Source organism: Vanacampus margaritifer, chromosome 17, assembly GCF_051991255.1.
Source record: "Vanacampus margaritifer isolate UIUO_Vmar chromosome 17, RoL_Vmar_1.0, whole genome shotgun sequence".
Classification (NCBI taxonomy): Eukaryota; Metazoa; Chordata; class Actinopteri; order Syngnathiformes; family Syngnathidae; genus Vanacampus; species Vanacampus margaritifer.
In genome coordinates this window covers 10,359,684-10,387,407 of record NC_135448.1, presented here as the reverse complement: position 1 = coordinate 10,387,407, position 27,724 = coordinate 10,359,684, and the positions used below count along the sequence as shown (strand labels likewise).

Below are 27,724 nucleotides of genomic sequence, written 5' to 3'. Positions count from 1 at the left end.
ACTTCAACAGCTTCAAGTCCTTGTAAAACACTACAAAACTCGCCTTTCACACATCAAGCCTCGTATTGTTACCTCAAGAATTGCATTGGCGGTGTTTTAATAACACTTTCATTCTCAATAACGGCTACGGCTATTTTTAACACATTTTAATTGATTATAAATTAAAATAAATTCAATCGCGTGGTTTAAATGCTCATTTTTGCCTGCTAAATTTAACTGGACACCAGTGCAACATATACACACACTTTTGACACCACATTCAACGCAACTTTTCGTGTTTACCTCGTTTTATGTTGTCAACAATATGTCGCAACGTCGGCATGTCCGATAAAGTGAGGAGGCACTCGGGTCTCCGACAGAAAAGTGGGTCGCTCAAACGCATCCCTGTCCACTGTCCTCCATGCGGGGGCCACACAGGTAGCTGTTGGACGGTGCATGCTCTAACCCCCCATCCCTCAAACTGCACTAACACAGGCAGGGACACTCAAACTGGGGGAGGAGGAGGAGGAGGAGGCGACGACGACGGTGGAGGCGGAGGGTTGTTCGAAAGCTACACACACGCACACACACACACAAATACACACGCTGCCTACAACTGGGTGGGGGGGTCCGTAGGACAAAGGCAAACGCGTGATACAAGCCCTCCAAAGCCACGCTCCTCTTTAGATTCCCCCCTTCTCGCCCCTTTTTTTCTTCCGTATATCCCCCAAACAGGCCCATGCACCAGCAGCCTCGCTCGGCCGTGTGAGCTCCGTCTCCGCCTGGCTTTCCCACGCCGGCTGAATGTGGCCTGACCCCCTTCAGAGAGGTTTGACACGGAGCGGGGACATTTCCGCATTCCTCCCCGACTACAAAGGCTCACCGCCTCCTCTTTGCTCTCCCCTCGGCCTCCTCGGTGCTTTACCATTCATAGTGCTCCTCGCCGGCGGGTTTTGTCTCTCGTGTCAAACTCGGGAGCGCCGCAGGGGTCGGGGAGGGGAGAGTGGAGGTTTATTGGATGGACGGCCACACTATCTATCTCCCCTCGCAGCCATTGAGGAGCTCCCGCGGCAACAATGCGCCAGCGGGGGGTGCAATGTGGAGAGCTCAACCTGGATGGTCCCAAAGGGGTCAGGTTCAAGGCCCGGGGCTTGATCTGTGACATGGGGACTCTGCTCCGGTGGTCATTTGGACTACAGTAAGTGCTGCAACAGTAGCCTGAGCACACACAAACACGCATTGGTCCAAGTAGTCCTACACATTTACTTAAAAAAATTACACTGTCTGTGAAGTATTGATGACAATTGACAGTTTGCTGTCACCAAGGATTTGGGGGACCATGTAAAAAAATGTCACACATGTCCCCAGTGCTTCAATGCAAATTGTAAATGCTATTTTAAAGGGCCTAGAATCACAATATGTAAGGGGCTTAGCTGCCCTTCTGCTGTGACATTTTCTTTTTACATTCATGATAACCCAAGATGAACAGTCAATATATAAGGACAACAACTGAGATGATGTGTGTCAAGTAGTACAACTCAACAATTTTCTCCTTCCTAAAATGTGAAAGAAAAACTGTTGTTATTTAATACTTTACAGGTTAACTATGTCAGAAAACAGTTTTGAAATTAAATGAAAGATTCATCATCTATATTGTAAGCTTTTCCCCAAATTTTCCTCCTCATGCTGGACAAAGTTGAGACATGACAAGGCCTGATGTCAGATTATCTCAATGAAAGGCCAGCGACAAGCGTGTAAGGTGCATTATCATAACTGTATGGAAGCATTTACTGTATGAGAAGATAACCAGGAAAGACACATGAGGACAAACAAGTCGCTTGATTGATTTCTTGTGCTGAGTTATTCTACAATTCCCAACTTTTTAGGCACAGTTAATGAATTTGCCCTAAAAAAAAAAGACACAAGCAAACAATGTGCCAATTACTTTAAATGTGGAAATTTAGTTTTAAGTTTTTGTCATCATTGTTTGTGTGAAATCCGCTTTGAAAGCCATCCCTCGGGTTGAATATATTAGCATGATTACTTCTTTTCTTCGGCTACAAAACAAACCAATTATATTCGCTGTGTGTGGTAACGGGACCTTAAAACGTTTATGCAAACACATTCTGAAAGTGAGTGTTGGATATCATAACCCACATCAACTACCATGTCAGTGTTTGACAAAGTAATATATTTTGTATCAACTTTCCACAGTCTGTGTTTATCTTGTGAAAGGGAATCACTTTCTGGAGAAGAGAGAGGAACGAGGCAGCCGTTTGGGAGCGCGCTGTCTTTATCTTCATCATTCATTTTTGAACGTGTGAAACTCTTAGAATTGGCAATTTCTTGTGAATGATATATCATGTCTGCCTTGTTTTAAATGGACAGAACAAACCAAACCACAAACTCACAGCTAATCCAAAAATGTGAACCAAATGTACATAAATCGCCACAGCAAGACTTGACAGAGGTTGCAATCCGAACGAAGGGAAAGTCATTTCAGTGAAGGTGAAAATGTGTATGGTCAGTCAAAATCTGTCGTAAATCTAAAACGTTCGCATCCACAGTTATGAATCACAATGCAAGTCGCTGCAAGGCCTCATCTGGCAAATCAGCCTGTGTTGTGAGAATCTGCCACTGGCGTCCCTCATGTGGAGGAATGTTGCTTGACAGAGCCACTCCTTTAGATTTTTATATAAATGTAATTTTAAAAATGTGCTGAGTGCACATTTTCACATAGCAACATTGCATTAAGTAAAGTATCATTAGATGCATGCTGGATTGCTGAGATATCCAATAAAAATTAAAACACGTATTAAAAAGGATTCAGATTTGCAAATGTGCAGATAAAACAAGTCAAGCCAAATGTATTTGTTTAAAAAAAAAAGTGGCTTCACAGGTACATATTTCACACAAATCAACAAAACCCACCAAGCAAGGAAAAACTATTTAGGGGGAAAAAAAGAAAAACTATCCAAGGAGAACAAAAGGAAGAAACCTTGAGAAAGGAAAACAGATGGACGGATCCCCTTTTCTATCCTTACAGCAACAGCTTCACTTCGATCATTGTTGCTGAAGTCCTTGATTATGATAAAAAAGGGTAGAGGAGAGAAGGGAAGCGGCAATAAAAGAGACAAAAATCCAAATGTCAGGACAAAGACTAATATACTAGGCAGCGGGAGAACTTGTTTTAAAGTACTTGGGGGGAAAAAAATCCATTATTATTAAGATGAACTAGTACTTTGCAAAATAGATGAATGAACTCTGTCTTGAAAAATCACGTGATGTTTACACGGAGCTCCACGTGTCCCGCGGCTGATCTGATGAACCTGGAGCATGTAAAGGGCAGATCAGAATAGATCACGTCGCATGTAAACAGCTGGCTGTAAATCTTCATTCGGATCAATCCAAATGACAAAAAAGTCTTCATGTAAACCCGGTTACTGACCCACAAGTGAAAAACAGAGAATACATTTCTTTTTTTTTTCTGGAGAGCTCAGTATTGTTCATTCGGTAATTTTACCGATTTGACATGTCATCATCACTGCTCTCTCTCTCTTTTTTATTTTATTTTTTTTTAATTTTGTATGTGGGTGAGTATGAGTGTGTATTCATTAGTTCACCTAAAACCTATTAAAAAATCCCATACCGTTCACCTAAACCGAACACTTCCAGCCAGAGTCGTGAGGCCGTCAGGAGACCCGAGGAAGGACCAAAGAAAAGAGAATACATTTCTTCTGCGTTTGTAGCATTAAAAAAAAAATGTTAGTCAGTTAAATCGGAGTGCAAGTACACTATATTTGTGTCTCTGTGTTTGATTGTATCCCTGTGTTGTTTTTTTGTTGTCAGTGTGCGTGTGGCAGCTGCTCATCAGCTCAGCCAAGAGAGAATTACAAGCCTCCCATGGGGGGACCAGAGAAGCCAACAAGGGGCAGGTGACTCGCAGTCGCTCCCAGATCTCCTTACACACACACGCACACACCAACACGCACGCGCACACATGCATACAGACAACAGATGAGATTGATCCGTGGGCCACTTAACGGGGTCGGCAACAGGTAGAGTGAAAAGTCTCTTAAGCAGACACCTGTCACATCTGAGTGAGGAATCTAATCACGTCACTTGGTTGATAAGAATCACTTAAGATGGGATCTCATTTTATGCCGAAATCTGACATGATGCCAGCTGACCATCCGGGGCTTGTATTGTGCCCCCCCCCCCCCCTCACTTGATTTCCTCTCTTCCGCTTTCTTGTCTAGTCCCCGAGTGTGCGGCGCACGCAAAGCCCCGTCTCTCTTCTTCCCTTGTCCTTGTCCCTCTCTCCTCCCCGGCACAGGCCCCCAGACACAAGCCTCTTTCTGTTGGGCCATCGCTATGACAACCAAGCCACTAGCTTGAGGAGGCGACATAAAAACCTGCTCTTTTGCGGGGACACAGGAACACCTGCCGCCTCCAGAGATGGGGAGGGCCAGAGCTGGACACACACATACAAATCCTTGTGGTCACTAAGGTCTCGCACACATATTCCGTACTGTACATGCTCGCAAAGTTAGACACAGAAGACATTAGATGAGCTGGCAGCGCCTATTGAATGATATAATTGAAGTGAGTGGAATATGGCATCAACTAATTATCAGATCAGGTTGGTCAGGTTCAGACTTCATTCGGTGAAATAATTGTGGCGTGATAGTTTTTCTTATCTGTGGTTGAATACGTACAAATTGTGGTCAAAAGAAGTATTTGGGGGACAGTGTAGTGGTGTCAAGGAGGTGTTTTACTTTTCAGCTGCAGGCTGCGTCGCCATGGTAACCAATGTAGTAACACCAAATCCTTCTGGTTTTACCACTTGGTAATCGTGTTAGAAATGTCTCAGGACACTTACTGGCCACTTCATTAGGTACAACTAATGAATGAATGGTTTGATTGGTTGCCAAATAACAAATCAAAACATTTGTAATATCTCTCCGTACGACGTGCAGTTTTGAACCACTGCAAAATAAAAATAAAAATAGCAGGGGTGTCAAAATTAGCGCGTAAAGTTATTTTAACGCCACTGATTTTTTTTTAACACGCGATTAATGACCGCCCTTAGTTGGAAAGCCTGTACTGGGGGAATTCCAGTCGCAACACAGCAGACATGTCCACGTCAAAATTTGGCAGTAATAAATTTAATAATAATGCATATATTTGTAGAGACCGGGGTCAAGTTGAATTTTACAATTAAAAAAAATGTGCAGAATTTCACAAGTTACTTCATTTTAAAGGTTAGAGAGCTCTTAATATGAAAAGAAAAATGCGCTGAACTTTCACCGTCTTACAAATGCAATTATGCCATCTAGTGGCAGAAAAATGACCAACACAAATCAATATCACACAGTGCAGTACATCTTTTTAATTTGAACTCAATTTTGTGAATTATTATGACATTACTGCATCAATGAATAAAAGATGCAGGCATATTTCTATTAGTTTAATTTTTTTCCACTTTTATGTTAACATGAGTATGAAATTTTAGGAAAAAAAAATGTTATTGTACATTTAGAACAGATGTAAAATTTGTGATTAATCATGAGTTACCTATTGAAGTCATGCATTTAGTTGCGATAAAAAAAATAAATTAAAAAGACACCCCTAAAAATAGTATTAAAAAAATTAACTCTAACAGTATAAATTAAAGCTAAGAATATACAACAGTCCAGCCCAACATTCATAATCATTTAGCTCCTTTATGCACTCATTGTTGTCATAACAATAATCTCATTCAGTTTGGACAAATTTCTTGCTTGGTTATTAATGCGTTACTTAAACTGCGATTTACCCATTTAGAGCGAACCCACTCTAAATGTTCTTCAGTCTGAATGTATACTGGAATTACTGAGAAAATCCAGATGTCCACAGAGGTTCAGTGTGGTCTTATGTATGCCTAACGTTGTGGTTATAGTGTGTGTCTTTAATTATTTAAACAAAACCAGGATCCTGTCTAAGTAAACAATGTGAACTGTTTGACCTTAGGAATAAATGATAATTACATCCTCTCCAGTTGAATACAAAGAGCAGATGTTAAATGTGTGTTTGGCTTTTTTGTTAACTGTGAAAAAGGAATTAATTGCGCAGAGCTCATGTCATTCATTACTCAGTAGTCGAAATCTCCTGCATCCCCATTAACTCAATCAACAAGTGTCGGTTTAATAAGCCCAGGCTGCTGGCTGGCGTCCTCCTGTTCCAGGCGGAATATTCTGGAAGGACTGGCAAAAGAACCTCTAGGGCCTAGCTGCTGTTCATTAAGAGTATTAATGATTAACTGAGAATGCTATTGTCCCTTCGGGTCCAGCTGTCCTTCCTCTGCCTGATCCACTTTGATGCCTCTGGGCCACTGAACTCTATTCATGTGTTTAAGTGACAGCTGCTCGTCGCTTGTTCAATTACCTACAGATGCTGGTAAACAATGAGACAACAAGTAGATGATAGAAGAGATTAGTTGCTTAGTGATTAATGAAGGCGTTGACGTGACGTTCACAATCATGTTTTAGCCTTGTTCTCTGTCACCGTCGTATGAATGAGTGACATGTCAATTTTTTTTTAAATTCAACAGGTAAATTCATTTTTGGGAAAAATTCTGTCAGTCGATATGACATTTTAGGGACTGGTTAATTAATTCAGGGGATATAAATAAAAGAAATGCTTTAGTCATGGTAGATCTGGCTTAAAGGGCTAGCATGCTACCATAATTTGTTGTAATTTGTTTTGGTGACTATTAGTGTTTGACTCGCGATATTTTTAACTCTTTGACTGCCAAAAACGTTAAATAGCGTTTAGTAAAATCCTATGGAGTGCCAAAGACGTTAAAAGACGTTTTTTTTTCAAAACAGAGGTGAAACTAACCATTTTCTATAGTTGATTGATTACTGAAAAACGGAATAAGGTAGAAACAAACTTTTTTTTTTGACGAAAGATGAGAGTAACTAACAGGCTATCCATTATTTTGTGCTCAAAGACAACCTGTCAAAACACAATACATTTTTGCTATTGTTGTACCTTATTGTTTTTCGAACATTCTGAAATGTCCCTTTGAGAATTTACTTGGTTGTCTGGAATCTGGTATGCCTGCTCATCCATCAAGTGGGAAATTTTACAACCACATAAATCTTTTGTTACCTGAAAAGCTTTGAATGGTTGACATGACAATACGTAGGATGTGCACTTTGGCAAAAACATGTTACTGTCATGTTACTATTAAGATATTTGAAAGCTAACTGAAACTGCGATGATTCCTTTAAGGAATTTTTCATTCATTACATCAACCATATTTCATAGTCAATCAACCGATGGGTCAACATTGCTTGTTTTATTTTCTTCGCACCTCTCCCTGATTACATCAGATGGTTGTGGCCTTTACATTCAAAACAAAGAATACCTCTGTCTTGCGATATCGCACATCCTTATCCACTCATCTCTTTTCTTACAGGAATTATGGTATCTCTTATCAGTATAGTGTGCTGTGGGAACCGCCAAGACACATGTGGGCAGACCTTCAGCCTTGGAAAGGGGGTTGTGGAAAACTGGGCATTACGCTGAAGTGAGTAGACTGCCTGCACACTTGTCCTCCAGTATTTGCACATGAGCCCCCAGAGGTTCATGTTGAGTGATGAAAACATGATTTTTTAAAACATGCATTGACATATTACAACATAAGACAATGACATTTAAACATCTATCGTAAAACAGTCAAACATTCTGCATGTATTTCATATCGTAAGTGACCCCAAAAATGTATTTAATGATTAATACATTTTTTTTTTTTTATTAATCAGTCGATTCATCAGTTATTTGAATTGTATCCTGCCAAATAATGGAATCTGCATTGGCGTAGGGAAAAAACAAAAACAAAAAATAATATTGGTCAGGCCCTAATCCACCCCTTACCATATGTATTTTCTATTTTTAATAGATTAATTGATTTAATGTAATTAATTAATTGGTTAGATTTTTTTTTAAATTCTCACAAATTAAAATATATATAAAATAACCAAACATAATAACAATCAAATATTATGACGGAATTTTTCTTAATGTTCACTTGTGACCTAATTCCTTTATTATTATTATTATTATTATTTATTTTACTAATAGGGGTCATATAAAATAAAATTTACAAAGTGTATATTTTTTGCACATTTCCTGGAATAAGTTAAGCAGTTTTGGATAGTTGGGAATGAAAAAAAGGTGCAATTTATTTTTTCTCCACGAGGCTAAAACAATACATTTTTATTGAGATGTTTCAAAAAAGACAGTGTTCCATGAGTTCCTTTAAGCGTGTTTTTTTGCATGTGTCTGACTTCTATAGTAATCTGAAAAGCATGCAGGCCGGTTGTGCTATACTTGAAAGTAGGCAAGTAAGATTAATGCCCCCTTTTACCTCTTATTGGTGGCAAGTACAGTGTTGTTTTCCCTTATCCCGTGTTTTACGATGGTGTGAAGCATAAAGGACAAGCACAGACCTGAGCAAAGGGAGGACTGATTTTTCAGCCTGTGATGGCAGTGTGTCTTAGCAGCCAGTTTATTGCAGGAGCGAACATAGAGGTGGCTGTGTCCATTCAACTCTTTATGCATGCACGTGCAACCAGCCACACAAACACATGCCCTCAGACACCAGTCGGGGTTTGTGGCATTTGCACTGAGGTAAACATCAAATTTTTCAAATGTGTGTGTTGGATGAAAGGCATTTTGCGTTTCTCAGTCTTCAGGGAAATTAAGGAGTCCATGCTGCGACGGAATAAATGTTCACTTTCATTTCTATGCCCGTGGTAAATGTTAACTAAGACATTCTACACCAGCGCGACTGGAGTTGACAAATTTCACATTTAAAGGCTTTGCTGTTAACTCATTTGCTCCACATTTCGCACAATAAGAGATTGAGTGCTACACCTGCTCTATGTGAGAACATTTGTTTTTGCTCTTTCTTTATAGAACCTCCAAGCCAAAGTGAGTGAGCGGCAACTCGAAAACATTTACTTGGTGACAATTACTGTTAAAGTGGAAGTCAACCTTAAACATTATTTGATAATAATATGTTATATGTGACCTCAATAGTCCAAACATGACATTTTGATTAATATTGCATTTGTGGAATATGAGTTGTGCAGCAAAATCCAGCAGTTTTGTATCCATATCAGAAGGCGGCCGTTTTGCTACTTACTGTCGACTGAAGACGACGTCAATGTTGCTCAGGGCTCAGGCAACAACCAATCACAGCTCACCTGTTTTCTGAAGCTGCGTTGTGATTCGTTGTTACCTGAGACCTGAGCAACATTGATGTCGTCTTCAGTCAACAGCAAGCAGCAAAATGGCCGCCTTCTGATATGGATAAAAAAACTGCTGGATTTTGCTGCACAACTCATATTCCACTAATGCAATACTAACCAAAAGAGAATACCATATTTAGACAAGTGGGGCATATTATTGACAATTTTTTTTATAGGCCTATACAATAATATGTTCTCACTAGCCTAAACACAGTTTTCTGATTAATATTGCATTTGTGGACAGTTTTTATCCATCTTAGGGTGTGGCCATTTTGTTACTTGCTGTCAACCGAAAATGACATCACACCTGCTCAGGGCTCAGGTAGCAACCAATCATGGCTCAGCTTCAGAATACAGGTGAGCTGTGATTGGCCGTTGAACCCTGAGCAACTATGCGATTTTAAGTTGACAGAAAGTGACAAAATGGCCGCCCTCTGTGAATAAGAAAAACAGGTGTTTTTTGCTGCTTAGTTCCACAAGCGCACTATTTAACTCATTCACTCACAGCCATTTTCACTGAAGCAACCCCCTTCGCTCCCGGCCGGTTTACTGGATTTTGACGGATTTTGCAAGGCCCACATAATATTGTGTTCTACTGCTCTAAAAACATGAAATCCCTCAAAAGAAAGATTCGAATCTCTTCCTTCATCAGGAAAAAAAAGTATATTTGTATCTGTTTCCGTTTAGCAGGAATTAGCATTAGAATATAGCTACGTTTCTTCATTATTCACAAGCTTTTTGCAACATAACCCTGGTTGATCTCGTATACTCTATTGCCACCTGCTGATCGTTTTTTGCAATAACTACCATTGCTTTAAGCGACCTCTTCGGGTCCGAGGCTGCATCAAAGCCTTCTGTATCCTTTAGCATAACAAAATATGTTTTTGGGAGCATGGCAATATTAAAAATAGAATGTTTTTATAAGTTTTTGGGAGCAAATGAGTTAACCAGTGTTTATCTATTCTATCGTAAAGAACATTTTGGAATTGACTTCCCCTTTAAGAGTCAAGCATGCTTCATCGACTTGGCTTTTAATGGACAATAAAAATGATATTTTCAAGTGCATGTTTGACTGGTGACAGAAGAGGATCTGGGTTACAGACAGCAGGATCTGACATTGGCTTACTTCCTGTCATTGACTACGGGTCACATGATGAGTGCGTGGGCGCTCACCGCGCTAGATAATGGAATGCGTTAAAAGGGTTAGGCTCCTTCCACCAGGCAGTGTCACATGCACACAAACACACTAAACCTAACAGCTGGGTGCATGTGTGTGTTCTATTCAAGAAAGAAGTGAAACTAAGTAACATCTGCATTTGTTCTTACATTCACTGCATGTTGACACACACTTCAAACTTCCAGATTGTTATGAATGAAGTTCAGTTCCTGTCAGGCACTCGGTTCAAGAGAGCAAAGGAGCCGCCTCCTCTGAGGGAGATACAAAGGTTCAATGGTGCGGCGGTCAACAAAGTTTCATTCCTGTGCAAACTTAAGTGCATAGCATGTACATGAATAACCCCCCCACCCACACACACACGCTGCACAACATGTGCATCCAGCATTCCCAGTTTCCTTCTGTTATAAATCTTAGCGTGTGAATAGAACTTTGCCATCCAATCAAATCACTCACATACCATGCAAATATCCCCACCCCCTTTTCTTTGCTGCCTAGCTACTTCTGTTATTAAATCCCTTTCAAGCAGAGGGTAACATTTGTGTACGGGAAGCCAAAAAGCATTTTAAGAAGTGTGACATCCGCTCGTCAACGACACTTTCAGTTTTCATTGAAGAGTGACTGATAGAGCGCCTGCGAGGTGTTTGGAAATGCGCTCGTCCTTTCAGGCAGAAGAATCAAAGTCCATTTGTTAAAAATATACAGCTGTATTTATCTTCTGTATACCACTTGTCAGAGAGAGAAAGATATGCGAGTCTGTATAACAGTGGGCCAATGACACCCAATGTGGCCCCACTGTAATGACTGCGCCACATACAGACACATACACGTGCCAATGGCGTGGCCTTGATGTGGGCTGCTGTGCTGTGTCTGCTTTGAGTGGCTGCAGATGGAGGCCAAAGGCTTCCAGTGAGCAGGAATGATGGCGAGAGAGAACAATTCACAAAAGAGAAAAAAGGTTTTAGCTGCTAGCTGCTAAGGGTTGAAAGGCTAAAGATTTGGAGTTGTCGACTATATGCGATGGAAGCTGAGTCGAATCAATTCATACATTAGGATAGAAAACCATCTAAGTATGTAGAAATTATATCATGATTTAAAAAAAAAAGAAAAAAAGGCATGGAGCGTTACTTCATAACGCTGCCCTCATTCTTTGTTGAATAACCGGAGCTAGCATGGCTAGCCTGTATTGTCATCCAAAACGAGCTTATTTTCTTGGACCAGTGTTCATTTTGACGAGAAATTTTATTTAGTTATTTAGTAAAGACGTAGTCAAAATTTAGTCATCTGATTGTATTTTAGTTTTAATTCAATTTTAGTCGATGTTTTCCTTCAGCATATATTTCATATATTTATTTTATACCTATTTGTAACTGTAGTTTAACACGCAAGACACATTTAACACAACGGTGTCTTTAGTCAACTTCCGCCGACTTCAAATTTGGTAACTTTTCACCTAATATTACATTGCCTGAGATTAATCATACAGCTGCACAGTGAATGTAAACATAGTTGAACATGAAATCAAATCTCCCACCTGTGTTTCATTCCTTCTTCTGATTGGATTTTGTGAATTTTTCTCTTTTTTGTTTGTCATTGACGTAATTGTCAAGGAAATGATCACTGTCTTGTGCAAATGTATGGAGACTCAAAACCTGATTAGCGGTTAGTCACCAGCATAGCATAAAAGTTGACTCGTTATTGCCCTAGTCAGCTAGCCACTAGCGAAACATTGGATTATTTAGATAGTTTTAAAAGCTTGAATGGCACACTAGCGTTCAATAATTCGAGAGTTAAATAAAATTGATCTTTTTCAATTTCCTGGTTTTACTTTTTTCTTCTGTCGGTTTATTGTATGATATTGGGTATGAATGTTCAATACATTTTTAGAGACTGATACCAGTAATGGTATTCACTCTTGAGTGCTCACAGTAACCGATGCCACTAGTACTTACATGTCATTTTAATTACCACAATTACAGCGACGCACATGATGACTCACTTGTGTCAAATGGCTGCAGTGTAGCAAGGAAGTTTTTTTTTTTGTCAGATACTACTTTGCCTTAAGTATCCGTGACTGGTATCAATATCCTCCATGAGTACCCGATACCTTGATATAAGGCCGGGGATCTTCCTGATGACGATATGTAGTTTCTGTACTCGCCCATCCCTAACATTGGATATATGCTGACTGGCTTAAACATAAAGTACACATGAACAAAAATTGAACCGAGTGAGTGCTAGCCACTAATTAGTCCACGCTACTTATTCTGTAAATTATGCGACTGAAAATAAGTGGGTACCTTGACCTTATGTGCTTGGCCCAAGCCGCAAAGTTGTGGAAATTGCTTTTGGATGCTTTTACAAAATCCCTTTAAAAAACAAATAGTGCTTCTTATGAAGACTGAGGGAATTAAATGTGTCATTCACGCACGTCAAATGAAAACATTGCACCACAAACATAAAGACATGACAGGATGATGAGAATGAAGATGAAGAGCGCGATGCAGTCCAGTCAAGTGGAGCAGTGGCGAAATGTGGCAGCAGAAATGGAAAAAGTGACATTTCCAAGTGCTGCAAGAGGGCCCCCATTTGAGGTTGTGTCGCGTGTGCGTGACTCAGCTTTGGCGCCCTGGTTCTCGGAGAGTGGTCACGCCAGGTCACGTTGTGTTACATCTGATAAAATGCACAATAGTTGTGTTAGTCCATTTGGGTGTATCGATGAGAGTCATAGAACAATTGAGTGGTTATTTCAGTCTTAAGATATTGAAACAACAAAGCCGATTATTTAAACACAATACTGTATGATATCGACTATATACTGGGATTGTTCTGTTTCTTAGGCTGTCGCCAAGTCAAAAGGTCACATAATTAGGTTCCATTTGTGTTTCTCAAAATCCTTCCTTTTTTTTTTTGAATAAGAACTAAACTAATATCACATTGCATGTACCTGGTGTGCATTTTGTTGCTTATACAACACTGTAAAGATGAATCTTCAGCTGTTTTATAGTCAACGGGATGAGTCCTTCTGATAAGTTCAACTAAAGACTCAAGTAAAAAAAACTGACTTGGATCATGTATCTTGTTAACATCTTGAAATTAGCTGAAAAGAATGACAAATAACCTCAAGAATATCCGGTGACATTATTTAGTTTTTTACAGTCACATGATGCCCCCCCCCCCCCCCAAAAAAAAGCAAGTAGAGAACGTCCACTACATTCCTTTTAGCAGTTATATCTAGTCTCAAGGCATCACAAGATCAGGAAATGATGAAATGATAAACAATATTTATTTTCCAATCTATTGCTGTAGATGCTGAACCTATTCAGAGCAGTAAACACTGACGTCACAATTTGGAAAAAACAAACAAATCTGACTTCAGTTTGCCTCATCGCCAATTGACTTGGGAAGTGGTGCCATAAAAGCATGTTAAATAAACTAACACTAAAGTGTTGCAATGGTGATTTGGTGACTTTTTGTACATGATTGGGAATGATGCAATGACTCCATCTATTGGTTAAATTGCAACTCGCAGTTAAAAAAGCCAAAAATAGCTTTCAACAGTTTGATTTTATGCTTGTACTTAATACAAATACACAAATGATATCAGAAAACATTTTAAAGATACATAAAGTAAAGCCACATAAAGTAATACTGTAGATATTGCTTGAATAGGGTGAGGTACGGTTTTCCAGATTCCCTTATGAGTTAAACAATATGATAGACGTTCAGTAGACATTTCATTAGGTACACATGCAAATTCGAATCAAAAGCATAAAATTGCGACTGAAATTACTATTGCGCCACTATGAGTTATTATTATTATTATTATGATTATTATTATCAACAGACATGTTTATGGAATTCACTAGGCCCACTGAATTGTATTGAAATGGTCTGTTAATAAATATTTTAATAACCACTAAAATTCCCAACACCCTGTACTTATATTGATGCATCAATGAATTGCCTTGAAATGTTTGTACATGTTAATGATACCAAGTGATAAAATGTACTCTACTTTAGCCTGCATATATCTTGCAGTTATGTAAATCGGAACCTCTAAAGTCAAATACCCACAGGTGGTAAATTTGACTTCACAAGATCTCGAAATGTCATCTATGCGTCAGAGAAAAAAAAAAACTGAACTGGTGTTCGAGGGTGAGATGTTTTGATTATATTAGTACCGTGTGACACGACCTCGGCTGATGGGAAGAAAATGGAAAAAGTTCAACTTTACAAGCCCATGTGTGGACGGGATTTTCACGGGCTTGGCCATTTTAGAGTGCCTCGTTGTAGCGGCGTGGAAAAGAATTGTGATGACCTGGTTGGTTATATTTCAGCAATTATATTTACATGGCTATCAAAGATGTTAGGAAAAGTAGCATTTCTTTTTCCATGTTATAGACATGCTATTTGATTGACAAATGGCAGTTGAGTGGGGCGTGGTTTGAGAGCAGAGAAAATAGCAGGATGTTTTGATGATTTTTTAAGCCTCATTTTATATACTTGCCAATTTATTATTATTATTATTTTTTTATCATTTAAATGTGTCAGTCTTATTTGTAGCGTCAAATTTAGAAGACATGTTTATTTTCACTTTATAGGGACTTTAAAAATGTCAAGATGCCACTGTTTGGTCAATAAAGGATTGATGATGACCTGGAAAGTAAAACTAACAAAAAAAAACTCAACAACCTGTTATACTGTTGAAATATGTGTATCTGTACCATATTGTTACTATTCCTACATTTCTGAGTGTGCCGTGCAAGTGTGCGTGTTATATGAACCCACACTCCTGATTGTTCGTTTTCTCTCCATGGTGCCATCACCAAATGAGGCGTTCATTTACACTGCCAACAATGGCTTAATTCATTAAATACGTGCCAAGTTTCATCACATATTCCATCACCATTGTCACAAATGACAACATATATCTTCTCTTCTCTTCTTCCTGTCTTGATATTTTTTCACTTCCTTTAGGGGTGAAAACTATATAAACATGTTGTCAAGCCACATTAACAGTACTGTAATTGAGCCCTGCCATTTAAAAATAATATATCATATAACAACGTGACCACTTTATAGTCTGTAACGAAACTAAATTTCATTACTTAAAAGCTTGCCGTCTAACTAACCCCCCCCCCCCCCCCCCCCCGATTTTCCCCTACACACCTCAAGGGCATGACATAGATTCAGCTTCCATTCTGGTGACCGAACTATTCATTTACACATTCATGTCTCAGATTCTCCTGACGAAATAAAACCCTCAGCCTTGGGGGCAGGACTATTTGTGCGTGTGCGGCCCATACTGTCCTGTCACTCAACCAGGTAGGCCTCTTCTTCTTCCCCCCCCCCCCCCCCACCTGATGTCACATGGGAGGGGCCTTGCTGCCGAAACTAGCTCCTCTCATTTCCCTGGCAAATGTAGTCACCACAACCAGTCACACTTCTCTCCTCCCTCCTCTGTCACCACTCTACCAGCTCCCTTCCTTCATCCCTCATTCCTCACAAGTCCCAAGAGGATAAGATGCCATGGAGGCCACGAGGGGAAAGGTACTTTGCTTGTTTCTGGTCCTCGTAACAGGTGAGCGCTGCTGATGGGATGATGGGATTGATGTAGAACATTTTTTTTTTCAATGTTAAGTGAGGAATTGGTCTTCAAGTTACACACACCTGAATGCAGTTTTGCTACTTTTTTTGTTTGTTTTTTTAAATAAAGTTTAGTTAAAAATCGAAAATTCATGTATGACATTAAAAATATTAGAAAATTCAGAGCTAAAAGTAACTGAAAAGTGCTTCCTCTCACCTCTTGCCACCAGGAAAATTCTACTTAACATTGAGAGTTAACTTAAGAGTAGAACAATCATACAACCTAAGGAATTAAGTGAGGAATTGGTCTTCAAGTTACACACACCTGATTGCAGTTTTGCTACTTTTTTTTTTAAATAAAGTTTTGTTAAAAATCAAAATTCATGTATGACATTAAAAATATTAGAAGTGCTTCCTCTCACCTCTTGCCACCAGGAAAATTCTACTTAATTCCTTAGGTGGTATGGTATTCTACTCTTAAGTATCAAGATCACTTTACAATAATAATAATAATAACAATAAATGATAAAAACTACAGAGTCAAAGGAAAAATGTAAGTAGGACTTCTTTTATCTAGTTTATTGACACATGATTTTCATAATCCTCACTGTGTAACTTCGCCTTTTGAACATTGCCGTCTCACAATCATTTTAAAAAGTGAGCACCACTGCACTATGACTCATTTCAAACCTTATGCGAACATATCTAAAAATTTTAATCGCCCCCAGATTTAAAATGAGGGAAAACATCGACATCCTTAAGGAGATGTTTTTTGTCTTATCTCTGTGCAAGGTGGTAGGTACACTTGCATTTCGACACGCACCGGCTGACTTTATTTAGTGTCCAAACAGCTTAGAAGGTTGTGTAGGTGATAAGAGGCAGGTGTGTGTATGTATGGGGCCGTCACTTGCAATTGTTTGAAAGTACATGTGTGCCCCCCTCATTACCTTGAATGTATGTGTATGTGGTACACTCGCCACCATCACCGCAGCAGCGTATGACCACAACAATGACCACTTTTGTTTGGGGACAACAGTTAAGCAGCGGGCTCGGCACACTTCTCCTCATTTGGTCTTTTCAATGTGTCCCAGCTGGTGTAAACGAAGGCGCACGCCTGCTTGTGACAACGCGCACACACGCAAACTTGCCTGCAGGCCTGGGAGAGTGCAAGGGTGTGGGCGCTGCATCTATTATTTAGTACATAACGGCCAGCAAGAGTAGTTAAGCCAGTGCGATAAGCAGCGTGGAAACATAGGAGTTACATAGGAGGAAATGGCATTTGGTCAGAAAGGAGGTGTGCGTGTGTGTAAAACATACTTACATTTCACAGCATATTAAATTTTTGAGTTAATTACTACGAGACATCGCTAAAGTCAGGGGAGTCCAAATGTAAGATTAAACAAGGTAATACTAATCTTCCAAGCAATGTCATATTGTTTATAAATTGTGGTTCATTAAAAAATAATTATAAGCACATTTTGGGGTGGGTGAAAAGATCCACCCTTGTATTATGATGATCTCCAAAAGGAGAACCAAAACAAGTAAGTTGTAATAAATTGACATCATAAAGTGGAACTTGACAAGGAGCAGAAAGTAGAGGAAACCATTTTTGCCTTTGGTTACTATTAAGTGAACAAATTGAAAAAATGACATTGTTAAAGTTAAACGAATCATTTCATGACAGCATATTTTGTTTCTTGTATCCAGAATATCCAAATTTTGGAGCTGTATAAAATCAAACCAAATTTTACTTGTTGCTCCTTACTATAAGCGCACCAACCTGATCTGATTAGATTTGTAAGACGGATAAACTGAACATGCAAATAGGATTTTCCATGTCAAATTAAAACTCCTGCCATTTGCATCGGACCTGGTTGTGTAAATATTGATAAGAAATGAAAAATGATGACCTCTTCCCTTCTTGTAACACATTTTGTTTATTCTAGAATTGACATATGTAATGATTTTTTTAAATTAATTTTATTATTATTAAAAATTTTCATGCGAACATGAGCTTGATGACAGGGTGGACAATGATAATGTGGACATTTTTGGCTAATGTTAGCCAGTAAGGACCTTCACTTCACAACTTTATTCAGTTAGAAAGCCGACTGTGTACTGTTGACAAATATATTTTGGATATCAGAAAGTTTTCAAGTTATTGCTATTTAACTCATTATGTTCTATGCAGCCACACCAGTCAAAACATGGCATTCTGATTAATATTGCTTTTTGGAATATGAATTAAACAACAAAATCCACCTGTTTTCACCCAACCTCGTTTGGCGGCCATTTTGCCACTTGCTGTTGACTGAAAATGACATCACGGTTCTTCAGGTAACAACCAATCACGGCTAAGCTTTCCTATGTGACCAAACTCAGAAAACAGAACGTGAGCAACTATGATGTCATTATTCAGTCAAGTGGCAAAATGGCCGCCCCCCCTAAAAGGTGTTTTTTGCTACTTTTTTTTTTTTTTTCCTGGAGAGCTCAGTATTGTTCATTCGGTAATTTTAACGATTTGACATGTCATCATCATTGCTCTCCCTTTTTTTTTTTTTGTATGTGGGTGATTATGTGTGTGTGCGTGTGTGCGTGCGAGTGTGTGTGTATTCATTAGTTCACCTAAAACCTATTAAAAAAAAATCACCTAAACCGAACACTTCCAGCCAGAATCGTGAGGCCGTCAGGAGACCCGAGGAAGGACCAAAGAAAATAAATGAAAGTGAAAGTGTTTTTTGCTACTTAGTTGGTGTTCCACAAACACAATATTAATCCGAATGCTGTGTTTACACTAGCTGGGGCGCATAGAACATTGTTAAGAACATTTTTGGGTTGACTTCTCCTTTAACCTCAACAACATCAAACTACACACACAATTCAATGAATATCATTTTGAATATCACACCACACACACACACGCACACACATATGTGTTACTCAGGTGATCCTATTCAACTATTGTATTTAGCTGATGAAAACAAAAAAATACAAATGTGTGGAAGTGCTTAACATAAACATGTTTAATAAATGAGTTACTGAGTGACTACATATCTTTGTGTAAAACTAACACAATGAGAGATTTTTAAATTTAAATTTTTAAATTTAAATTTTATTGTTGTTTTTTTTACTTTGGAGAGGAATGAGAACAGGGAAAAGGATAGTTCGAAGATCCCAATGTGAGCAAACAGTGAGAGTCTTTTTTTACAAGTTAGTGCCTCACAGTACCACCACCCCCTCACATGCTGCTCTCAGCCTGGCGTCCAAACAGAAACAAAAAAACTACTTTATTCCACTTTCCCAACTTACGAGACGAAAAATGTGCGGGGAAAGCAATCAGTAGTTGTGAAGAGTCTCCTGCCAAGAGACACCAGCCAGCTCAGATGAATTATTAATGGTGCTTATGTAACACAATAAAGGATAGGGGGAAAAAAACAGCAGAACTGAATAATCGACTCATATTTATTGTGCTGAACTCGCAGTATATGCACGGTTAGAAACATCAGTTGTTGATGTGATGTGTTGCTAAGCGTTGGGTTACCTGCAGACAAGCTTCCCTGGCGACAGCGAGGTGCTACAAATCAACAGTTATCCAGCGACTTTAGACAGCCCGGCGTGTTTGTTTTGTGCGGTGTTAGGTTGAAAGACAGGTCTTGTCCTCGTCACACAACAATGGCAGCGGTGAGCTATGTCAATATTAACTCATTACAGTTTGAGGATCTGGACAACTTGGAGAAAAGGATGCAGATAGTCTGAATAACCTTTCAGACCAAGAGGCCCAATTCAATGATATTGAGATCTGAATTGAAAAGTTTTCTTTTACAAAGGTCATATTGTTCAGCTCTGATTAACATTGTTAAAGAAGGACTGTACAGTAGTGCAGAACTATATGTCGATACAGTTGCTTTGTTGCTTCTCGCCAACTGGAAATGCTAATTACGGTTAAGAGATGTGTCGTTCACACTACAGTATGTCATGTCCAGTTTATACAATATTTCCGTAAAAACTTTCAAAATTACATGAATCTGTTTTATATATCAGCTTTTCTCATTCGGGATATCACAATGTAGTAACATGCTTGACTAACACAGATAGATAAATAAATATAATAATATAGAATAATACATTTTGCGCAATTGTGGGATGGAATGCAGTCAAATACCAGTCAATTGAAGTGGCTCCCCTCATTCTTTTTAAAATCAGGGTGGTAGTACTGTCCCAACTCAACATATTTTTTTGTTGTTGTTTCGGAGTTGACTTGGACTCTTTGACATTTGAACTTGCCATTGGACTCGCTAAACATTTATATCAATTTGACCGAGCCATGTGATTGGTTAACCGGGTCACGAGCACCAAAGCACACAGTCTTTTGCTTTCAGTCTTGTTTTTTCCCCTCACATTTCACGACCTTGCTGTTCCGTGGAATTTTTTTAGCGCGATTTTGCTGGCTTTTTTTTTTAACAGTAGTGTACTTATTTTTTTAAATCTACAAAGCTTTGCAATATAAGACTATTTAAACAAAAGAAAAATGTGAGAAAATTTTCATATCTGTCTGAAATAAGTGTATAAGTGTGTGGTGGGGGGCTTTACAGCCTATTATGAAAAAAAAACAACAACATAAAGCTGACTTTTTTTTTGTAGATTTCACATATTTTTGGGAACGTAAGCCCAGCGATAAATGAGGGAACACTGTATTGTATAATAATCTGATATTATTTATGTAGTACAGATTAATTTACTGCTTGTGTTCGCTTAAAAAAAAAAAAAAACATAATTCAGCCCTACACTTTATTTTTTGTACTAAAATCATACTCTTCTGCTTCTTTGCCACTCACAGATGTCAGTGCAAAGTTCATCCACGTTTCTTCATCCACCCGCCACGGCGTCGAGGGCAAGTCCCTACGTCTGCCCGTTGAGATGTACTTCCAACTCGACGAGGCGGAGATCCAGGGGACGTGGTCCCACACCACAATGAGTGGCATCAGGACCACCCTGGTGACATTTACCAAAGAGTCCACCATCACTGACATGACGTACCGCAACCACATCTTATTCAAAGAGCCCAATATGTCTTTGTTGATACGGAAACTAAACCAGCGAGATGAGGGAGATTATCACCTCAACCTTAATATAGAGTTTCTTAACAAGTCGGGGCAGGTTTTCAAAGAGGAGAGAATAGTGCGTGTCACTGTGGATGGTGAGTCAGCACTTTTGTTTGATGCATTCATTCATGTCACTTGTTGTAGCAATCTCTAAATTGTGTTTGCGTCTTAGTTCCTGTGTCCACGCCAGTACTTGAGAAGAGCCCATCTTATGCCGTAGTGGAGGACAAGGCCAACGTTACATGGACATGTTCGGTGGAGAAGGGAACACGGGTTGTGTTTCAGTGGTACCGAGACAATATCCTCGTGGGTGTCAATGATAGATATCATTTTTCTAAGGACAAATCCACGCTGCTGATCAGTCCTGTGAAAAAGGAGGACAAGGGAAGTTACCGCTGTGTGGCTAGCAACCCTGTTAGCCAGGAGAGATGCAGAAAGGCCGAGGAGCTCGCTGTTTACTGTGAGTGGAACATCAGTCACTTCCATGGCCCTCATTTTGGGGAATAATGTAGACTGGAAATTGATGTCAATGCTGTATCGCACAGTCCAATGCTAATTGGAACTTATTCAGATGAACTGGTACAGTATTTGCATTTGAAAGTTTAAAGATGGAGGGCGGCACGGTTGACTATCAGTTAGCACAGTTTGGTTCGGGTTCAATCGCCTTGCTGAGCGGAATATGCACATTCTCTCCTTGTTATGATAGATAGATAGATGGATGGATGATAGATAGATAGATAGATAGATAGATAGATTAGACGGCCTACCTGCTTTCTGGGTTTGGTCAAGTGACGTTCGCAAGCCTGAGCCCTTATGCACTGTGATGTCATTTTCTGTCAACAGCAAGTGGCAAAATGGCCGCCCCCCTGAGATAGAGGTGGCTTTTTCTGCTTAATTCATATTCAACAAACGCAATATTAATCACAATGCTTTGTTTAGGCTGGTGGGGGCGCATGGGACGTAGAGTATTAATCCAAAAAAAAAAAAAAAAATTGTGCCTTGACTTCCCCTCTAAAAAGCTTTTTTTGTTTACGCTCCTTTAACAACACAATAGAGTCACAAGGCTGAGATCACATAGAAAACAGAAGTCTTCTCAAGTTCACAGTGAAGTTCTTGCAGCCTGAAATGTCAAAAATTTTTAGGCAGACACAGGTGACAGCACGTTTTTAAAAAAATTTTTTTTATAACTGCTACTTTTCATAAAAAGAAAATGATTTTGTCCATTAATTTGGTAGTTTGTTTGAGGTCGGGTTTAGAGTTTCTCATATTAGTGGAAGTCAAACCAAATCTGGTTCTATTTTCTAGTAAATTTTGAAATATTTCAAATCACATTTTCCTCCTCTGGATTAATGTAAGTAGAATTTGTTCCAGGCTCAAACTATCACCATTAAAAAACGTTTATAGAATCATTTTAACACTCCTAATTGTACGTCCTATTTACCCATATTTAGCTTCCATTTGATACAATTAATCTTTATGTAGTTGACAATAAATTAACTTTTCCCATCTCACAAAACATTTACAGTAATTTCCAGTTCTCTTGTTTTCCCTGACCAATTTTCTGTCCTCCCCAGATGGCCCGTACAATTTAGAGGTGAACTCGGACCAAGGCCTCCGCACAGGCGAGGTGTTCACCATCAACCCTGGAGAACTGGTCTTCTTCTACTGCCAGGCTGATTCCAACCCCCCCAACAGCTACGTGTGGATCTCCAAGCGGCGCAACACGACGCAGGTCATCACCGAGGGCCCCCGGTTGGAGGTTCTCTCCTACAGACTGGCCCAGGCTGAGGAGTACCTGTGCCGTGCCTTCAACAATGTGACGCAAAAGCAAGACGAGACCCAGTTTACCTTGGTGGTCGCCAGCCTGGGAACAGGTGGGTGGTAAATGGCAGAACGCAAAAGATGAGAATCACGTGAGATTAAGATACTGTATGTTTCAGCATATTAATCAGATAAGGTTTTATTACATGTAGTACTACCGATTCTGTGCTCAGCAGGCAAGTGAAATTTGATTATGACTACCATGAAACATGAACAGTGCTTTTTTTTTTTTAAATCTCTGTTGCTAGGTTCCACTGCCTGGAGTTTGTATTAAAGTTCAGCATGTGGGGAAGTAAACAGAGCATAACAGCTGCTGTATTTGTTGACAAGGTTTTATAGCATGTCGGGATTCAGTGTGTCGAATGGAACATAGATATGTTGTCACGGTGATGTAGAGAAAAGGCTCAGCGATGGTTCCTGCTGATTACTGGTTAGGGTTTAACTAGTCTACAAAAGCCATGGCGACTTAAATTTTTTATTTTATTTTATTTTTTTTAGCAACGACTCACAATGACTAATATATATATATATATATATATATATACATATATATATATATATATATATATATATATATAAAATATATATATAAAAAAATAATATATATATATATATATATATATATATATATATATAATTATTATATATTTATTTATATTTGGACTGCGTTAGCTACTCTGTAAACACTTTGGAACTATTGGAAGGACACACAATAAACACAAAATAAATAAATAAATAAAAGAGAAAATAAAAACAGACATAAAAATATAATTCAAAAAATAAATATAAACGTAAATTTTAAAAAATGATATGTATTTTTGGTATTTAAAATTTGAATTATATTTTTGTGTCCATTTTTATTTTCACTTTTATTTATTTATTCATTTATTTATTTTGTGTTTATTGTGTGTCCTTCCAATAGTTCCAAAGTGCTTACAGATTAGCTAACGCAGTCCAAATGTAAATAAATATAAACGTAAATTATTATTATTTTTTTAATTTAAGTTTATATTTATTTTTTGTATTTAAAATTTGAATTATATTTTCATGTCTGTTTTTATTTATTTATTTATTTTGTGTTTATTGTGTGTCCTTCCAATAGTTCCAAAATGCTTACAGATTAGCTAACACAGTCCAAATGTAAATAAATATAAACGTAAATTAATTATTATTTTTTCATTCAAGTTTATATTCATTTTTTGTATTTAAAATTTGAATTATATATTTATGTCCGTTTTTATTTTCACTTTTATTCATTTATTTTGTGTTTATTGTGTATCCTTCCAATAGTTCCAAAGTGCTTACAGATTAGCTAATGCAGTCCAAATGTAAATAAATATAAACGTAAATTAATTATTATTTTTTTAATTTAAGTTTATATTTATTTTTTGTATTTAAAATTTGAATTATATTTTTATATCCGTTTTTATTTTCACTTTTATTTATTTATTTTGTGTTTATTGTGTGTCCTTCCAATAGTTCCAAAGTGCTTACAGATTAGCTAACACAGTCCAAATGTAAATAAATATAAACGTAAATTAATTATTATTTTTTCATTCAAGTTTATATTCATTTTTTGTATTTAAAATTTGAATTATATATTTATGTCCGTTTTTATTTTCACTTTTATTCATTTATTTTGTGTTTATTGTGTATCCTTCCAATAGTTCCAAAGTGCTTACAGATTAGCTAATGCAGTCCAAATGTAAATAAATATAAACGTAAATTAATTATTATTTTTTTAATTTAAGTTTATATTTATTTTTTGTATTTAAAATTTGAATTATATTTTTATATCCGTTTTTATTTTCACTTTTATTTATTTATTTTGTGTTTATTGTGTGTCCTTCCAATAGTTCCAAAGTGTTTACAGATTAGCTAACGCTGTCCAAATGCAGTATAAACGTAAATCCTCCAACAAATATATCCCTCTTGTGTTCATTTGCAGGAAAAGAGAAGCACATCCAAGATAATAATTCTGTATCCCCACTGGCTGTTATAACGGTGTGTTCTTTGTTCATCATCGGCGGCATGCTGCTGGTCTTTTTTAGGAAAGCCTGTCACCCAAAGAGAGGTCAGAATATCTTTTCTGCTACTCATTTATGGCACATCATTCTACATTTTCGCTAGTGCTTTCTCACATATTTATTTTTCCATTTCCCTCTGTTCATCCTATGCAGTGCTCATGAGAATTTATAAAAGGTAAGAAGGCAAACAAACTACTCAAATGTTGTTCAGATGCAAATTCTTTATAATATTTCACTGACAAGATTTGTTTTTGGCAGACCTATCTCTGATCAGGAACGACCGCATCTATCAGGTAAGACTTGGCTTCTACCACAACTTTTATGTCCAAATGAATATTAGCTTTTCTGTATATGAAACAACATATGAACAAAGACTTACTTTTAATAGAATATGTTCATTAACAGGCCATGAGGATGCAACTGAAGACTTTGGTATCTATGAATTTGTCTCCATACCTGGGAAAATGGAATCCGCTCAGGTATATTTTTAACTACACATAGATTTGACCAAAAAAAACAAAACAGCAAGAGGTGTTAAATGGATGTTTTTCTCCCAACTGTCCTGCAGGCATCATGTAGATCTCTGTCTCGCCTGGAGTCAGTACAGGATATGCACACCACAATCTATGATGTGATTAGACATGTTCCTGAAACCCCTGGGCAGAATTTGCTCAAGTGACTTTTAAGTTCTTAACTTTAAAAAAAGAAGCTATTTGTGTATGTTTTTAGACTCTTGTCAAAGCCCAAGGCACTGCTTTTAGTGACTCACTGTTTACACAAAAGCTGATAGAGACTTGAGTACACAATCGTATTGTGCACTGTTGTCGTCCACAGTCTAGGACAGATCATGTATTTGATTAAGGTCATTTTATTGTAATCACTCAATACAAGATGAAGATGCGTGAGGTGATTTCCTGAACCGGATTTTCTTGCATTGTGAGGGAAAATGTTTGTATGAGAGATAAAATATTAATATTGAAAATGTTATAATAAAAAAAAATGTTAATTTAATGTTGTTTCCAAAAGATAGTGAGTTTTATGAGACTAGGGTTTTATTAAGTATTTTTGTAAATTGGGTAGTGAAATGAAAAACTGTAAATATTGTACATAGATTATACTGAGATTGAAATATAAAAAAATATTCTATTATGCTTTATTATGATTATGATGTTTCCTTTAGATCTATTTATGCCCATTTGAAACCCTTAACCCTGTTTCTATAAATGTAGAATTTGTCTGCATCGATAAAGATGAATGCTTAATGAGGAAAATTTTTATTATTGTTATTTTTTAATTAATGTACAGTTTGTATTTCCAACTTTGTTTTTTATTTGAATAAAGATGACTATTTGGCTTTTTCCCATTATGATTGAAACCCAGAATTACAATAGGATCAGGCTGAAATGGAACACTTTCACAACACATGGAAATCAAGTGCAGCTGTCACTTATTCTGTCACTTGCGAAAAACTTGCAATTACTGCAGAGTAGTCTGCTTGATTCTAGACATGATGCATTGGTATGCAGTGGACCTACTGTGATGGTGAGACACAGGCGGGAGCAGACGGATGCTTCGACATGCTGAGCGCACTCCACCTGCCTCTGCTGGCACCTTGTCATGAGAAGATGAAAAATGAAATGCATGTTGTTGGTGGATAAAGTATCTGTGACTACCAAAATATATTCTGAGTTCAGAGGTCTACATTATTATTTTTTTTGCCTGGTTTATTATTAATAAGAGCAAGATAGAAATTCTATCAGTTTTAACGTGACAGCCACCACATGGACAGGGGGGGTCCATTAGAGCACCTGGTTGTTGCAACGTGGAAAAGCCCTCGCTGTACGGAACATCCATGAGCTGGACAAATAGATAGATATATCCATATATACTTGGCAATTTTTCAATCATTAAATGTAATCATTTCAAATTTAGAAGACATGTTTATTTTCACTTTACGGGGATATTAATAGGCCTACATCAAATTAAAAGTAGTTCTCCAGAGGTGCTCTCCATATGTGGTATAATGATTAATCGCCGTTCATGGAATGTCAATATTCATGAGAATTTAGCATGACAGACCCTGAATAGCAATAAGCACTTTATTAAATCAAGCTCTAATTACTTTGTGACCTTGTGAGTGAGCTATTTGGTAGTGGGTCATACCATCTGTTCCATAGCAACATATGCTTGAATGGAGGCTCCTCACTTAGGCTGAATGCCTAATAAACACCTATAGAGAATTTGCTCACCTTCATTTGACTGGGGAATAACCTGGGGCTTCATTAACCATGAACTATAGCTCTTGTCTGCTGCTTCTAACCAAATTATTGCTTAAGTGGGTAATAATTACAAAGTTGCTATAGTGGCTCTTGTATAGTGCGGTGGTATTTGCTATTCAATCCGATACTAATTGAAATATTGGACAATATATACTGCATTACTAACAACCATTTACACTGACGGACAAATTAGAGTCTTCATTAACATGACTTGCGTGTTGGAAAAGCCAGAGTTGTAGTTAGTGTTGTTGTTTCAGATCTCTCCGCCAGGGGTCGCTGCAGCAAGTCATTTGAATGATTTGCTTGGCTCAAAGCACAAACAAACGCATACCCATTTGATCAATTCAGAAGAGTAAGAATTTGTTTTGACTAATGAATAAACAACAAAAGAGAGTATTCAGCAGCTTATCTTTGCTTTGATGACAATTTGAATTGAAGTAGCCATGCAAAT

At 37.9% G+C, this 27,724-nt stretch overlaps 2 protein-coding genes across 5 annotated transcripts in view; one reads left to right on the top strand and one right to left on the bottom strand.

The window, feature by feature from the left end:
- cdk6 (cyclin dependent kinase 6) overlaps nucleotides 1–868 on the bottom strand; it is a 30,699-nt gene extending 29,831 nt beyond the window's left edge. Inside the window, exon 1 of the mRNA XM_077549031.1 lies at nucleotides 283–868. The gene's annotated coding sequence lies outside the window, so the exon portion shown is untranslated. The remainder of the gene's footprint in view (nucleotides 1–282) is intronic.
- hepacam2 (HEPACAM family member 2) lies at nucleotides 746–26,693 on the top strand. 4 transcript variants are annotated; one of them, XM_077549028.1, is made up of 11 exons: nucleotides 746–1,177; nucleotides 3,829–3,914; nucleotides 7,445–7,555; nucleotides 20,882–21,241; nucleotides 21,319–21,606; nucleotides 22,721–23,020; nucleotides 24,916–25,041; nucleotides 25,148–25,169; nucleotides 25,253–25,287; nucleotides 25,400–25,473; nucleotides 25,563–26,693. In XM_077549028.1, the coding sequence occupies exons 4-11, from the start codon at nucleotides 20,962–20,964 to the stop codon at nucleotides 25,671–25,673; spliced, it is 1,236 nt and encodes a 411-aa protein (XP_077405154.1). In that variant the 5' UTR covers nucleotides 746–1,177; nucleotides 3,829–3,914; nucleotides 7,445–7,555; nucleotides 20,882–20,961; the 3' UTR covers nucleotides 25,674–26,693. The 4 variants fall into 4 exon arrangements, with proteins under 4 accessions (XP_077405154.1, XP_077405156.1, XP_077405153.1 ...); XM_077549030.1 differs by lacking the exon at nucleotides 3,829–3,914; XM_077549027.1 differs by lacking the exons at nucleotides 746–1,177; nucleotides 3,829–3,914; nucleotides 7,445–7,555 and adding exons at nucleotides 15,743–15,783; nucleotides 15,937–16,039.
- Nucleotides 26,694–27,724: the final 1,031 nt, after the last annotated feature.

What these genes read in the sequence shown, in the direction of transcription:
- hepacam2 (XM_077549027.1), top strand. Translation starts at nt 15,988, where the DNA reads ATGGAGGCCACGAGGGGAAAGGTACTTTGCTTGTTTCTGGTCCTCGTA. An exon ending in AGTGCGTGTCACTGTGGATG is followed by an intron (nt 21,242 to 21,318) that starts GTGAGTCAGCAC and finishes TTTGCGTCTTAG; the next exon opens with TTCCTGTGTCCACGCCAGTA. An exon ending in AGCCTGTCACCCAAAGAGAG is followed by an intron (nt 25,042 to 25,147) that starts GTCAGAATATCT and finishes CATCCTATGCAG; the next exon opens with TGCTCATGAGAATTTATAAA.